Source organism: Blennius ocellaris (assembly GCF_963422515.1).
Source record: "Blennius ocellaris genome assembly, chromosome: 14".
Classification (NCBI taxonomy): Eukaryota; Metazoa; Chordata; class Actinopteri; order Blenniiformes; family Blenniidae; genus Blennius; species Blennius ocellaris.
The window spans coordinates 12,594,505-12,611,632 of NC_137663.1; the positions used below are offsets into that span (position 1 = coordinate 12,594,505).

General features: G+C 42.5%; 1 protein-coding gene across 1 annotated transcript in view; it reads right to left on the bottom strand.

The window, feature by feature from the left end:
- The window catches only part of ubl3a (ubiquitin-like 3a), a 37,732-nt gene that overhangs the window by 3,503 nt on the left and 17,101 nt on the right, over window positions 1–17,128 (bottom strand). The window contains exons 2-4 of the mRNA XM_080509434.1: window positions 7,236–7,344; window positions 3,184–3,270; window positions 374–451 (exon numbers count right to left, since the gene is read on the bottom strand). Of these exons, the coding sequence (XP_080365560.1) occupies window positions 374–451; window positions 3,184–3,270; window positions 7,236–7,344 (274 nt within the window). The remainder of the gene's footprint in view (window positions 1–373; window positions 452–3,183; window positions 3,271–7,235; window positions 7,345–17,128) is intronic.

Here is a 17,128-nt window from a genome sequence, read left to right on the forward strand (position 1 = left end):
TTCAGACATTTCTTCACTTGGGAATATTTTTACACCCAGGCTGGCAAGCAAGTCATCGATAGTCCATGAGCAAGCTTGGATGTTCATTTGAACTCCATTCATCAGGTGTAATTCACAGATTAAATGGGCCTTTACTGCACAGTCATAAAAACAGATGCTGTCATCTCGTATGATTTATATGAGCTGTATATTCTACACAATGTGCTGTATCTTGGGGAAACACTTAAAAGAGCCAATTATTTGGACTAGTGGCTGTTCCTTACACAGAAGCCATGTGTAGAAATAAATAATGGCCCGGGAGCAGAACATTTAAAGCTGTTCAGTGTGTGAAAGGCCTCCTGAAAGGAAAGCGGGGAGACAGAGAGCTGGTTACCTTGGGAATTTGGCTCAGGCAAAGTCTCTCTGGCAACTAAATGCATCACCGTGGTCTTCCCCAAGGGCAGTTTGAGAGCTGGCGGAGGAGAGAGAGAGGGGGGCGGGGATATAAAGGTTATTCAGATAGCTACAGTCTGTCTGTCAGTACAATGTCATTCACAGTCACCATCATATGATTCCTCAACACCTTTCTGACGCGGGACGAATCTGAAGATTCGCCACAGGCAAAGGAAACCTGCGAAAAGTCTCTGAACTGTGAGGCAATTTAATGAGACAAAAGTAATGTGACGAGTATAAAGAAAGCAACCAAAGATTTTAAGGATATCGCTGAACATTTATGTCCGCCTCATTTCTGTTTAACCAGTGATGTACCTCACACTTAACCACTATAGTGTTATATACTGGTTCACTGTTCCACTTTTGAATATGATTCCTTGACTGGATTGCTGAGTTGGATGTAGAAGACACTGACCAATCAGCTGAGTCAATTCAAAATGTATTGAGAAAATCTTGTCTTTTATATTGTCCTATGGGCACTTAAGTGTCTGTCCTGACTGAGCGTCTCATAGGGCGGGCACAGCTAAACATTCAGCCAATCATACTCGTCCGGACACAAACGTCACTATCGTGAGACAATATTATACTCAATGAAGCCCCATTGACTTGAAACACACTCAAAAAGAAACAATAACTTCAGGGTGAAGGAAAGGGATTAATTAATAGGGTTTTACACTTGATCGGTTCCATCAATTGCAGCAAAATGTTGATTGAATTCAAGAATAAATTAGTTTTAGATCAAATTTGTGTTGAAGTGGCAGGTTCAGTGTTGAGACTAACGCCGTTAGAATAAACGCGATTACGTAACGCCGTTACATTCCTCTGTAATTTGTAATCTAATTAATTACTTTATCCAGCGTTACTAACGCCGTTTCCGTTACTAACATGACTTGTGTTGCCGTTACTAAAATCGGGGCCCCAGCGCGATCATGGTAAAAAAAAAAAAAAAGCCTGCAGCCAGCATGAGTTCTAGGCTATTGTTTTTTCTTTTCTTCCTTTCCTCCTCCTCACTTCATAAGCGGGCTGCAGAGTAGAGAGCACACTAGTACAACACGGTTTCGATAAATACCAAGGATAAGACAGGTCATGTTTTGCGGAGATGGAACAAGGAAGTAACTGACTTGACGATGTATAGCTGCGTGACATCATTGACGAATCCTTGTAGGAGTTTATTTTACACACAAACCGACGTAGCTTCTGTGCGGCGCACACACACAACTTTCGACCGGTAAAACCAAAGTGATAGACAGAGAAGAAATGGCGAGTACAGAAGAGGAGGATAAAGTGGGAAAGTCGGCGTTTAGCAAGTGGAAATATAAACACTACTTCACCATCGTTGAGAGAAAGGGGAAGAACTTGTATTTGAAGTGCACGTTATGCCCGGGAGGAAAGCGTTTGTCCACATCGGCCGCGAGCAACTCAAATCTAATGAAGCATCTGACCACAACACATGCAGCAACAAAACTCGTGGCAAAAAACACAGACGACAGCAATAATACATCAGTAGCTAGCTCCAGCAAAGAAGGGCATGACGGGGCCACGGCGGCTAAGCAGCAAAGGATATTTGTTTAAGGTTAATTATCTCTCTATGCTGTTCTACTCTATGAAACTGGCGTGTGAAACATGCTTCTAAAAAGCCAAATTCTTTGACATATTACTTTGTTTTAGTAACGCAAAAATTACTTTTCCTAGTAATTAGTTACTTTTATAATAGAGTAATTGAGTTACTAACTCAATTACTTTTTAAAGAAGTAATTTGTAATTGTAATTAGCTACTTTTTCAAAGTAATTTGCCCATCACTGGGCAGGTTTCATGCAAATATACATAACTACTGTATATTTTATAAAAATTATTTTCTCCCAATCTGTGATTAAATCCGGTCATTTCTAGGTTGTTGATGATAGTATGTGTACTTGCTCTGTAATCTCATTTATCAGTCTACTACACTAAAATATTGTGACTGCTATTGTACAAAAGTTAATTGAAATCACACAATCCATAATATTCTATACACAAATACACAGTATATACAGATATCTAATACAGCCTTCCTCCAAAAGAGACAACTGAAGATAAAGAAACTACAATAAGCTGATTTTACACATTAATTTGCAGTACAAACGCCGGCTCTGGTGATGTTTGCTTTACTAAGCCTCCGTGTTTTCCTTTTTGAAAACCAGTGGGAGTTTTGGCCCGGCTGTAAGAGGATTCAGCGTCAGCGTGCAAACACGTTAAACCAACGATAAGGGAATTATCAGATAGATGGCCATAATGGGATGAGTGTAAAAAGGTTAGAGATGGCCACAGCCCCATTAACCACAAAAAAAAAAGCAGCAGTCAAATCAAAATTGGGTGAGTTGGATTAAAAAAGTGAAGAGGGCTGCTACAAGGCGACATCCTCTCTCTCTCGCTCCTCATTCAAGGCGTTCATTTTCATCACCCTTTTTTTTCCCCCTTTCTGTCTCCTCTTTGTCCTGCTTGAAGTCTCCTCCACCGCCAGAACCCCCCCCCCCCCCCCCTTTCTGACTAGTCTCTTTCCCCTCTCTTTTTCTGTATTTCCTCTCTCCTCCCTCTCTCCGTCAAAGCGGGCTTGTCCGGAGCACTGAGGTACCTCTGTTCTGCAGCTCAGGAAAAAGATGAGAACAGCAAAGAACTTTCCAGCAGCGCACGGCTGCAGCTCTGCGCGTGCACGCCCCCATGCACACAGGAATGAACCTTTTTTTTTTTTTTTTCCCCCTGTGTTTTCTCACCTCCTAGTGTTACGTTGCCGTGTAGAAAGCGTCCCTGGTAGATCAGCCTCAGGATGTTAGGACTGCTGACCTGCTCTTCCTCCCAGTCTGAAAAGAAAAAAAAAAAAAATATGGCAGAGACAAATGGAAAGAGGGGGTTAAAAGACAAAAACACCACAGAGAGTGATAACAGAGGAGTTTTCTGAAGTGTTGCTCATCTTTTCTTGATTCGATTTTCCCCGTGGTTGTTCTCTATATTGCTTTTTTAAACTCTTTAACTCTCAAAATGTGACTAGAATTGCATAAAGCAGAGAGCGAGCAGGTCAAAATAAATCAGTTTCTGCTGTTGAAAGTTTGCTGAGTCTATATTTGCATTTTAGAAAGAGGCAAAATGAAGCCGCTGAAGTGCTCGGCGGAGCAGATATGACAAATAGCTTTTAATTTCAAACTGCTGCCCATGCTCCTGTCTTTATAAGACGCTGCGTACGGTGTAGTCGAATGCGATAAGTCACCGCGTGGTGAAAACAAGTACCACAAACGACCGCAGTGGAGATATTTAAGGCCATTCATGGGCTTTGCTTTACACCGTCATATGCAGAAGGTATAATATTTGGGCTTCGCGGGATGCCGCGGGGAACGTGAGAAAGAGAGAGAGACGGACCAGAGGTGTGGCTCGGGAAGAGCTGAAGACTTAATGTGAAGGCATTCAAAGAGGGAGAGAAAGCAGCGGGGGAGTTGCACGGCAGCAGAGTCTGGCCGCCAGATGTTTGTCTCCGGCTGAGCGGAGGGTGTTGCCGCTGACTTGAAGTGCCTGCTCCGGGTCTCGCAGGGTTCAGATGTGTTGTCTGGGAGGAACGCAGGGCGCTTCCAAAACTGACAGGACCAAACAGAAAAACCCTCCTGTTGTCGAGGAGAATCCAAGTAACAGCGATGTAATCTGCAGTTTTTCCCTCCTGGACTGGAAGGCCTTTTCAGAGCACCGTGGGAAAAAGGCGACGGTCGGGTCGGTTTTGAAGGTGGGGTGAGGTTTTCTGGTGGAGGCAGCACTTAGGGAGTGGGTGTATAACGGAGAGGAGACGGATGAATTGTGATCCCACATTCCTGGATGCAATGATAATCAGGCTGCACCGAGTTCACTCGAATTGCTAAAGATCTGTGCATTTCCCACACCCTGATATACATGCTAGTAATTAGCAGCCACTTTGAACGTGACCTCAGCTCTTAAATCTAAGTGTACAGTATATACCCCCGTGCATACGGTACACCTCGTCAGTCTGACATCATCGTATAGAAAACTCAGCCATATCATCTGGTGTCCAACTGCTTTAGCAGCTCGGCTGTTTGCAATTACACCTTACGTGATGATGTGAGTTCTAACAAAAAGACATCAAATGGATGGGCTCATCTATCATCTATAGTTTCCAAAGCTCACATATCTGAGGTTGGGAAGCAGGAGGTTAGCCAGACTTCTCCCTGAAAACACATGTCAATTACACAACTCGTGCCTTCATACGCGAGGATGGAAATATGGTATGAAAGGTTTGTCCATCCATTCATCCATGTTCTATATCGCTTTATCCTGTATGGAAGTGTAATGTGTAATCAGCCAGTTGTCACATTTGTTTATCTGAAAACAAGTAAAGATAAAAAAAACAAAAACAAAAACAAACTTGTTATACTGATGAAATGTGTTTGTTCCTACTGTTGAAGGTTTGACGTCATTGTGCAGGAACTGTGTTTTTATGTTCATGTGCTGGAAGAGTTTTCCTGGGTTTACTGGAATCTGATTTTTTAAGGCCAAGCCTACGAGAATGATGAGAAAGGCCAATCTGCTTTGACTGTAACTCAAACGAGTGTGTTATAAGGCAGTTATATCACACTGAGTTAATCTCACTGCACCACTCAGTATGGGCCAGATCTGCAAAAAGAACCGGGACAATGCAGCAGAAAATGACGGGATGATCAAAACAACAGACGTGCTAAAATAACAGTTTACAGATTACGTTCACATCTGCTTTATCTGCTCGCACGGCTTGAGAAAAGTTTGACAAAACGTGCTACTTTGTTTTGAAAATGAAATGAAAAGGAGAAGTTACTAAATTCTTTGTCAGTGGCCATCACACACTTTCCGTCATTTTCCTAATGTGTCCCCGAGGTTCAGCCGTTTAAGCATCCTTGTGCTAGAAAGATGGAGGAAATATCACATCAAGTAGGTATCACTTGGCATAGCACATTTACATTCTCACTCTTCTTACTCCAGAGACAGTGCACAGGGGATTGTCAGAAGAAAAAAAAATAAAATCAACAAAGAACATACCGTAAAGGCTACTACAAGCCCTCATATGTGGAGACTCAGTTTGTTAAAAGAGTGTTTGAAGAGAGAAAATGAACTTAAAAAATGAAGAAATTGTACGGCACCCATTTTGCACTATGTATATGTGGCAACACCTTCCGTTCTAATTATGGGTTTTAAATCCAAGAAACCCATGTAGACCAAAGCTTTGTGAGTTTTTCCAAAAGCAAAGTGAGAAAGTCGTTTTTTCCCCCATCATGTATATTCTATTAGCGATATCTTTCCACTCTTCTATTGTCGCGGGGCTTGCATGCTGCCAGGGTCCGGCGGTCTGCAGGAGATATCATAATCCCAGGTAAATATTCACTGTGCTGTCTGTGTTTCTAAAAAAAAATAGGCTTTTAACCTGGTGTGGTGTTTCAAATGAAAGAAGTCTTTCAGTTATTTCTGTCTTGCTATTATGTATTTTCTAAACAATTGGGAAAAATCCCAAAATACAAAATTAGTTTGTAAATAAGGCTTATAAGGAGAACGTGTTGGATACGACCCCGAACTGAACCAGTCACGAGAGTGAAACCAGCGAGTCAGAAGGTCTGGGTGATGAAGAGGCTGAGGAGAAGGTGACTGAAGCTGCACTGTATGTAATTAGGAAACAATATTGCAAAGTGGCACAGTGACAAGCGCGTGCATGCTGTGTATTCAAAGGTGTTAACAAGCTTATTAATTCTGGGTTTTGAATATCCTCAAAAAATGTCTTTGTAAACACAATATTTGTTGCCTAAAATCTTTTTCCAAAAAAGTCTTCCTGGCAGGATTGCCTTGCATTCGCACCGATACAGTATGTGCCAGTGTTGTCACCCTGATTCCAGCACAGTCTCGAGCGGGAGTTTGATTCCTGTTTGACAAATCCATCCAACCATCAGTCTTCTGCACCACTTTAACCAGTTAGCTGGAACGGATCCCAGCGAACCGTCAGAGGGAGACAGACTGTCACACACACTTTAGGGATGTTTTTGTAGAGTGATAGTAAAGTGCCGCCCCTGAGGAAAAGCCAGGCACACAGAGAGAGAACATGCAAACACAGATTCGGACCCACGACCCGCTCACCACGAGAACAACCACGTCACTGTCCAGCCCCGTGAAAAATAAAATGAGACACAAATCATTTCCATATGGAAACTTCATTTGATATCTACAATCTAACTTCCTTAATCCACTTATTTTTCTTTCAACATATTTTCTTGAATTTGATTGTTTAGATAAGGTGCCCTTGTAAAGACTGGAGATAATTCATCTGACTCTGATTAAAGGGCTTGACCCAAGTTTTTATTAAGAAGTATCTTCAAATATGTCACATGACAATTTTAGTTGTAATTACCATTCCCTGCAAACAGTCAGCTGATGTTAGCATTTCAACCGACTGGGAAAGAGCATGTGAATCTTCTCATGAAAATGAAACCTTTGAACAATGACACATCAGTTAGTGTGTGCATCAGGGCAAGGAAGTGAAACTGATTGAAGCTCCACTATATTTGCCCGCTGCTCACTAACCATGTGGTCCTCTGTTGTTGAACAGGCTTTGTCTTTAAATGTTTGAATGCCAGAAGAATTGAATGAGTGGCCTCAAACAGTGAAGGTGCTGAACAGACCAAAATGAGCTGAAACTTAGTGTAAATACGTACATTTGAACAGAACTGCCGGTTCTGGAGATTTCTTTCAGGATTTTAATTGGCTGAATTTTTTAATAGTTAACCTCTTGTTTACAAATAGAGGTACTCACCCATTGGCCAGTTGTCATACACGTGTTTGGCAATGTCAGCTGCCGAGTCGTTTGGAGAGAAGAGGAATTCTTTCGTCTTCCCGCTGACTAAAATGAGCCGGAGATTTATCTGCAACACAGATTAAAAAAAACAAAAAAAACAAAAACATTAACAAACCACAGCATGCAAGAACCGTTGATGGACACAAAAGAAATGAGCTCAATAACATTGATAATGATAATAAACAGATTTCACCAGTCAGATCAGGAAGCACACAGGTTCAAGTGAAGTAATTTAATAGGAAACGGGAGAAGGATATGAGAACCCCGAGGAGCTTCCTTCTGCTGGATCATCTCCCATCTGTCTGTCCAACTTCCTCTTCAGCTTTCTCTCAACTCCTCCAAGTGCATTTCTGTGTCTTCGGTTTGCCGCTCTGTCACTTACTGCTTACGGCTCCTTTTTTTTTTTTTTTTTCTTCTTCCTCGTTTCCACTTAACTGTTAAAACACACGCTTCATCATAGGTTGAGTGGAAACACTCTGCTCGATTTTGTTTTGCGCTTGGTTTTATTCATTCATTTCGAAGGCCAACCACATTTTTGAATCACATTTTCATTGCAGTGTTTTATGGCACAATGCATTTCTGAGGTTAATTTCTTTGACTGCAGCGAAGCATTAAACCCGTCTGATGTGCAGGCATAAAGTAAATTTATACTGGTGCTATTTATAAGTGAGACTCTGGGCACCCTTGTAATTTCAACACAACCAAGTTTCACTCTTGCCGCCCACAAAACATGAACGTTTAGCCAATGCCGGATACGAACGGCTGTTAAAAAATGTGCACCCTGCTCCAAATAGCTTCTTCCAGAAGTCTGCAGCGGCAGCAAGTGTGATAAAAATGACTATTAGGCAGACGTTATTGTTCCCACAGGACAAGTCCTCATTCTTCTATCCCTGCTGCACCGAGGTCAGAGGTCAAACTGAGATGCTGAAGAACACTTCAAAAGCATGTGGAGAATTAGTGTTGTTCAAGGACACAACAATCTATAATGCATATAGGATTTAAGATTATAAAACCCAAAATGCACATATTTCTTTTGTGCAGAATGAAAAGACACACTGAATGACAGATGGGATGCGTAGCTTGGCAGATGCTTGTGTGTATTCATCACCCGAAAAATTCCTTAATACAGTTAAAGAATACAGAAGTGAACTCAACACAATGTGGTGGCTCGTGTTGCGATCCAGCTCATTTGCATAGAAATTAAATTGCTGGGAATTATGACAGAGATCAGACGTTTCCTCTTATCTGACACGGCGTTCATTGAGCAGTGGCACAGTGCGCCTTTAAGAAGCCTGCGTTCGCCTTTGCGTACTGTATTTTTGTGGTTCGCCGGCGGTGCACGCATGGCACAGGCACGTGTGTCATTGTTCCGAGTGTGTTTCCATGTGCCGAGCATCTGTTAGCTCTGGGCACCACACCCCCAGCGCCACCGAACTGACAGCAAACGCACACACACTCACAAATGTGTATATGCACACACTCGCACACAGGGCCGGCTGCTGTGATGTAACAGAGCTAACACCAACGGATTGAAACGGAGATCTCTGTAAGCACGTTACCAAATCAGCTTATAGGTTTAAGCGCGAAAAGGCCATACAGAACCAAATACACATATACATACATACTTATATATTTATATGTATGGGCAAATCATCACATGCGGCGATGCAATGACAAAATAGTTCTGTATGATCACCACAGTGAACACAGAACATAAGCAGCTGTAAATCTGCTTCTCGGAGATGAGATGCACTTGATAGTTTTGAGCCTGTGCTTGTTTTTATAGATAAGCTGAAGCGTCTGGGCTGTAAAAACACACAGCTCTGTATGCAAACAGGTAAGCAATCAGTAATGCACAAACACACTTAGCTATGTGCGACACTCCTGAGCTGTATTTTCTGAAATGGGCTGAAATGAATGAGGAAAAAAAAACACCGGCGGCGACTTGCTGCCGCTTCCTGCTGTGACTCATGAAGGGCTGCTTTGACTGTGCAGAAGAAGAGATCATAAAGCAGATCTTTTGAGCGCTTTTAAGCAGACGAGACGACACCTGAGTGACACACCACAACAGACAGGAGAAATATGAAGAAAAGAAAAAGAGGGAGCTCTTTTACATAGCGAAGGTTTTTTTCTCCCTCTTAGTTGAACACCTGGCCGTTACCATGGTGTCACCATGGTGACAGCTGGCAGTGGGTGGCTTAACCTGATAACACCTACGAGATAGCTTCATCGCCCCCCCACTCCGCTCTGCCCCCCTTTTTCCACAGCGTGACATCATACCGTCTTCCTCTCCTGTAGCCCCCCCCCTGCCCACCGCCACTGCCTCTGTCTGTTTCACTCCATCACCACCACCCCATCTCCTCCCCCACTCCGTCAATCTCTGGCTCTGTACAGTGAAGAAATGTACAAGGCCAGAATAACAAGAGGAACTGAGCGAGTCTCAGCGAAACAAGGCAAACAGCCTTTCTCCTCCCGTCAGCTCGATCTCTACATTTCCATTCCTTCTCTCTCTCTCTCTCTCTCTCTCTCTCTCTCTCTCTCTCTCTCTCTCTGTTCTTATTTTCTGTCTCCTTTCTTGTGAAAGTCAGTCCCTCTGCTCAGACAACAAAACGAGGAACGATGTGTGCCGGATGCAGATGCACTCATCGAAGGTATGAAGGTTATTCAGTGTAAAGTGTTGAGAAAATGCTAACCATATGCTGAAGCCTGTGCAGTCAACAGTCCTCCACCCAGTCGAAAACCCACAGGACTTAGAAACAACGTGCAAGCCAAAGCTCTGCAGCAGCTACACAGGAACATTTAACTCCAGGTACATTTCAAGGAGGGGAAAAAAGCACTTTTTTTACAACTTTATTTTTTTATAATTTTCCATTCGATTAGGCAGTAAAGAAGGCAGCTTTGTTCTTGAATCAGCACCACATAAATAGACCAATATAAAGGATATAAAGGAACTTTTGTAATCAGTTCTGTCAAGCAAGATCTTTGCCATGTGACAAATAATAAAGCGATCTGCTAAAGAAGGCAGATTAGCAGTGAAACCCTCATACACCAATGGCCAACGTTTGTGCGGCTCAGTGTTTTGCTCGGGTACAATCCAACACCTGAACAGGTGGAGCCGGGAACTGAACTGCCAACATTGTTATTTGAAGATGACCTACTCTACTGACCGAGCCACAGCCACAAAACAATGACACAATGGCTGGAGGGGAACATTTCCCTTGGGCAAAGGCAAATGCGAAAATACTGTCTCGATCTTGTTACTGCAACTAAATACACTATCCTTTCTAAACGTGTTCAAATCTACATGCATCTGAAAGCAAATGTTCAAGGACGCGACCTGAAGAGTTTTGTGACTGCAGCAGGAAGCAAACCCACAACTCCAGTGGTCTTCGGTCCATCAGGCTCACTAATGATTACAAAGCAACCCAGCAGCTCACACTGCTTCTGAGGACAGCGCTGTCATGTTTTATGAGATAAAACTAGACTAGCTGACTGTTCAGAGTGGAAACACTTCACTGTTTTTGGACAAACTGAAGGTAATTTACATCAAACAAGTTTTATTGGGAGCGCGTGTGCTGCTATGCAGGCATGTGTGAAAAACGAGGAAGAGGTGCTTTGCTGACACTTCAATGTAAAATACCTAATATTTGATGCCATACTAATTCATTATTAATGTATGGTGTCAGAAAAATAGACTATGATGTCCCAGATATTTAGGGTGAAAATAAATCAATTAAAACGCCGAGCTCGTCTGCGTCACGATGGGAGCACAGATCAGGATACTCACTCTGTTGTGGTTTCACATGTACAGTAAGACATGAAATACAACAGGAGAGCTTGGTCTCTTTGTCTCTCTCCTCACGTCAGCCTCTGCTCTGATTGTAATTGTAACAGCATCCGCATCCCAGGCACCCATTGCTCTTTCATTCTCTCCTCCCCCCTTCTCTCCTCTCCTCTCCCTCGGGGTCAATGTGCCTTCTCCCTCGGCTCTCTTCTTCAGAGGGGGGGGGGGGGTGTGACTTGGTAATGAGGTTTCACCGTCAACCCAGCATAGTATATTCAATTACAATCCATTCTCTTGAACTAATGCAACAGTTCCAGGTATGAGGAGGGCAGCACTTCATTCATTCATGCATAAAGACGGCGCATACACATGTCGAGAGGCGTACCGCCAGTTACTCATGCATACAAACAACACATCCTGCTCTCCTGCGAGCCTCGTTCTGAGCCTGTGATATCAGATCGGACAGCTGGAATAAGAAGAAATTGTAGTCAGTAGAACACAGTTCTAAGTTAAACTAACAAAATGCAGAATATCCCCGCTCTTTTGGCTGCCATTAACACCTTCCTTGGGTTCGCTGTGCCAGACACTGGTGTCACGGCTCTCCCCGTCATCCAGCTCCAGACAGACACTCAGACAGACACTTACAATAACGTGACCCTGCTGCCAACTAGTGCCACGGAGTAAACATGTGAAGCAAGCATGCCCTCCAGGCTAAACACTGTTTGCACACGGAGCAGAGCAGGAAACTCAATGCCATCTATAATTATTCCTCTCCGGGTACAGCTCTCAACTCTCTCTCAAGGCAACAGTGTGTGTGAGCGTGTGTGTGTGTTTGTGCATGCTCGTGTTTACAAGTGCATTAAAGAATATTGCTGCTCTCCAGACCCTCTGCAGCAGTCAACAAATTACAGAGTGGGAAGCTTTCCTGTGGGAATATATTAGAGCAGCTTTATATGTAGTCTGAACAGTGAGGTTAGCTGCTGCTGTCAGTGTGGATTCTTCACCGTATGAATGAACGAAATAGAGGAGGTGGCTGATTGGCCTGCCTGTGGTCTCTTAAAAGCTGAATAGAGCAGTTAGCTTCGACTTGCCCGTTAAAATTCTGGGGTTGAGAAAAAAAACAAAACTGTAAAGTATAAGAATGCATGTACGCAGTAGTTTTACATACAAATCCCACAAGAAGAACATTAATGGTAATCACGGGTAGGTACTTTCCTCTCTGGTGCTTTTTTTTTTCAGGTTGCCAACACATTTAAATGAATATTGAACGCAGCAAAATAGTAAACATAAGAAAGTGGTGTTGTGGCTTGTTAGACAAACTGTGAACAAACTGCTCTGCGAGAAAAACAAAACACTGAAAAACTTCTAAATTAGAGGAAACTGAATGAATTTAACAGTCCCACAAGAATGTGGTGATTTTGCAAGGAGTCCATAAGCATAATAATTTTAAAAAGAAACCATTGCCTTGTTCAGTTAAAACTACAGAAAGATACTTTCTGGTGGATCACTGCATTTGACGATGAGCAACATGCTGAAGGCATGAGTCACAGGCTGCACCTTCACTTCATCAGGTATTCAAAAAGAAATCTTGTTTTGTCAAAAAGCTTAATTTATTAGTTCAATATACTTAATAAAAGCCTTATAAGTCGGCTTTCAGTCCGTGAGTTCCTCCTTTTCTGCACACGCTGTTTATGTAACAGTCAGTGGCTGGCTGATAAAAGTGTGATACAAGAAACAAAGCCTAAGGCAAGGATTTGTAATCTGTGTATGTGTGTGTGTGTGCACATGAGGCTCTTTTTATCAAGATTTTGTGTGTGTGTGTGTGTGTTTGTTTTATTTCCCTCCCAAAAATGAGGTGGATAATATTTTGGGCCACTCTAAAACAATATTAACTGGAACTTATGAAGTTAGCGGAGTCTTGTTTTCACCAGAAATTCAGTACTCTATAATGAAACAATGTCAAAGAAAAATACATTTCTGAAGTTTTTAGCTTGACTCTAATTGCTTATAGTCCATTTAACCCAATAATTGCCTTGTTCGATTGATTTGTTCACGTGTTTCCAAGATTAATTATTCTTTAAATGGTGTCATCAGCTAAATACATTTTCATGTAATTGATTTAATTTTATATGATTTACTGGTGGAAAGATCGAAGAGAATTTTAATGGTTTGTCAGAGGCTCTCAATAGGATGAAATTAGTGGGACAAGAGTCATCTGCTTAGGAACACGATAGACATTTTCACTGCAGGAAAGACACAACAGAAGGACCTTGACCCAACCGAGATTTGTTTATTATTAACTTTGCCACCTTTATGGGGCCTGAATCTATAACAGCTGGTGTGTCACTGTTTGTTTTGACGCCAAAACAGAGACCATATGCAAAACATTTTGTACCTGCTTATTACACAACATATAATAAAGTGAATTAGACAATTAAAGAGGTGAAAGATCGCATATATACACTGTTAAAATGGAATGAGGCGGAGATATAGGTGGGCTAAAAATATTCCTAGGAGGTTACATAAAGAAATACAAAGGCTCAAGCTTTAAGTTGAATTCAATTTTGCGAAATATGATATTTTGGAATGAAAAGTAACATGGACTTAATTAACTCCACTTCTCTCATTGCATCGTGTTCTTGTATTCCTTCACATCTTTTCTCTGGAAATAAAGATTGTATTTTGTATTTTGTGAACACAGGAACCTGTTGTAGTCATAACTGGACTCACTGATAGAAATTGTTTGTTTTAATGTTCAAAGTCATCCTACAGCATACGAGCAGCGTCCATCCTGCCCGGCCTTGACTTGTTCTACAAGTGGTCTGACTTGTTGTATGCCACAGAATATTTCAAACTCCACTCAGTCCTGGTCTGGTCAGGCTAGAAGGAAAACAAACTTGCTAATGATATCTGAATGTAAAAACAAATATATTTTTATTTCAACAAGCTGATTGAACGAGAAAAGCATATTTATCTTCACTTTTTTTTTTCCATCATGAGACATGAGACGAGCAAAATAAAACCTGCAGTCAAGCAGTCTGACGGGTCAAGATTTATTCACACACTGATGATCATGCCGACAGTCATGCTCTGCTGGTTGCCATGACGACACTTGTGCTAACCAGGGCGCTAGTTAGTCATCTGTGCTGTTTTGTACTGTGTTGTTTTTCTCTGTATGTTATACAGTATGCGACAGTCCGTGTGGTACAAAATAACAAGGTGACACAAGAGCATATCAACAGAAAGATCTTTTACTGCAGTTTGTCACCAAGATTTCCATTTTCAGATTTGTGTCGGTAATATCACATCCGTGTTCTCACCTCAGAGCAGCTCAAACCTTTCTGAGGTCATTTAGGACTGTCAGCACTGACGTTCTGTGTGCTTTTCATACATCTTTTAAAATTATTACAATACAATGCATCAAAAGCTTGCAGAGTGTTGGTCTATATTAGGCGAGTTGATTGATTTTCAGAGAATCAGCAAAAACGAAAAAATGTTAATTAAGAAAAGAAAATTTGACTTGTTTACTCATATTTTGTAATCCCACAAGTAATTTGATGGATTTTCTATTGTGAGCGTATTTAGTCTTAGTTCAAAGTAGTACTGGTAATAGCAGCAACATTGTAATTGAAGTAGGAAATTTTCCAGATACAATCTGAGGCATTTATGAGAGTAAACAGGTGAACTAAAACGAGGACAAATTTCCGAAGTGATTCACTTTTATAGTCCTTTCCAGTCACTGCGACATGACGCCATTGCAACTCCTTGTCAAACTTCTTCAAGCACAAAATGATGTGGCGACAAAACCCTCATCATGTCAGCCATGAAAAGATATTAGAAAATTCAAACACCGCTCCCTCATGTTTGTGGGATGTGGTGACGTGTTTTCATATATGCAAGCCAAATAAAGACACTGGCCGATTGTTGTCGAGGTGCCTTGAGTGTATTGTTGCAAGTACAATGGCAGTGAACAACAATCGGAACAAAAACAAATAGCTTCTATCCTTTATAAAAAAAAAAAAAAAGGAAGTTTGACAGCATTCTGATACAGTACCGTCTGCATAAGGCTCAATAAAATTTATGTTTTGTATTAGATAAAGCCTTGTGCTATTCTAAATCACGGTTGTATTACAGTCTTGAGAGTGAAGGGTTTATGTTAAAGGATTTAAACACCTGACACGTACTCATGTTTGTCTAGAAAATAATAAAAGCCCATGCAATTACTTGGCGTTTTATGATGTTTGTAAAGCAAGGCCGTGATAACGAGCCTGTGACACGACGGTTCGATGGTTTTGTTGCCTCTCTCTTCAGCCACACAGAGCAACTCTGACGTCCTGGGAACAAATCTCAGCCGAGTTCTCCTTCCTGTGTCTCCTCGTCTCTGAAAAAAGGCCAACATCCTGCCTGCTCGGTGACCATAAAACACAGGTCTCCTTCCTGTTGTACTCTATTAGGGCCATTAATCATTAAAGAGAGTATCTGCTGTGAGAGATGGTACGAGCCGACACCACACAGCCTTTATCAGATGCACTTTCTGGTTCGGCTTGCTAACTTCCTGAGACAGAGGCAGCTAATGGCCACAGTGTGCACTGCTTATAGTGCTGTCAGACGACGGTTTCTTGCATTCGTGGCTGCCTCACATATTCTCGCACTTCAATAGCTCGAAGCACGAAGACCCTCTCATTTAAGCCTCGTCCGCCCAGACTATAAAGTGTATAATTTATACCACAATGACAAAGAAAACTTATTATTTAACACCGCAGCGGTTTTTTTTTTTTTCAAATTCAGATCTGTTGCTGCAGAATTGAACCGCGACCATGGAGTATCAGCCTGTGGGGCTACGAGCGTCATTATCGCTCTTGCAGTTCTGACTTTTTGACAAAACTCCCTCGCTGCTCTCGCAATCACTCGCGTGTCTCATTATTCAATTGCCCCATCGTGCCTCATATCTCCCTCCAAGCCTTTGTCCCTTTGTACTGCCACTCAAAAAGACCCCTCCTTTGATGTGATGACACCCCCATCGCAGCCAGAATCCACCCTGCTCCTCTTTCCCTCCTCCCCTCCCCTCTCCTACCTGTCACGAGCAACATCAGCTGTTTCTTGCGCTCCAGCGCGCCCTGCACCTGACAGCACCCTGCGCTCTGTCCTCCCCTCTTCAATACCCCCCCCCCTGCCCATTTACATCCAGCAAACCCTTTAATCCATCAGCCGCCTCTCCTCGCTCCAGAAACAGGTAGTGCTCCTTCTCATGTTGTCATCTCCCTCCTCCCAGGGATCCTCACTGGAAACGCATACATATACGCGCAGGCCCCTGATAGACGTCAGATCGGTTTCTTTGATCGCACACTCCTGCCACCGCCGCCGCGGTGTGATCAGACCTGTCACAAAGAGGTGATGCAGGTTTACCTCGCACGGCTGCCTCCCACCTCTCCCTCGATCCTCTGCAAAGAGGAAAGGCTTCACACTTCAAAATGGCTGTCGAACACCCCCCCCAAGGCCTACCGAATTAACAACACTAACAGTGCATCACTCCACAACTGAAGTAAACTACTGTGTGGCAACTCACACACAGGAAGGACAGGCACGCTGTGTGTGTGTGTGTATGTGTGCACAAAGGATTGAAAGAGATCCTCATCCAACTGGAGTGTGGGACATTACACAGCAAAAAGATCTGCAAGAGCTGCTGTGACAGGAAACCTGGTGCAGCACAGGTACGATTCACAAGGACAAATTAAAAGACAATTTAACATTATTTTACGGTGTTATCTGATTCACCTTATTAAGAATTGTCCCGCTTTATTCAAGCTGTTTTAAAACAGAATGAAGCCTCTTCAACAGAACAAACAGGTTCCAGTCGATCAAAGCATTGCAAATCTGAGGGCAATCTTGACAAGACCAGGAATCTCACACTGTGTGCAGCCATGCTGGAATCACAAACTTTCAACTTTAAGGGAGTGAGGCCATCCACCCCCCCCCCCCCCCCCCCCAAAAAAAAATTGTAATTTCCAAGTCTCAGGGACAGCTTGAACATTTACCATCTGCTGTATCCTCAGATAGGCAGGGGGAG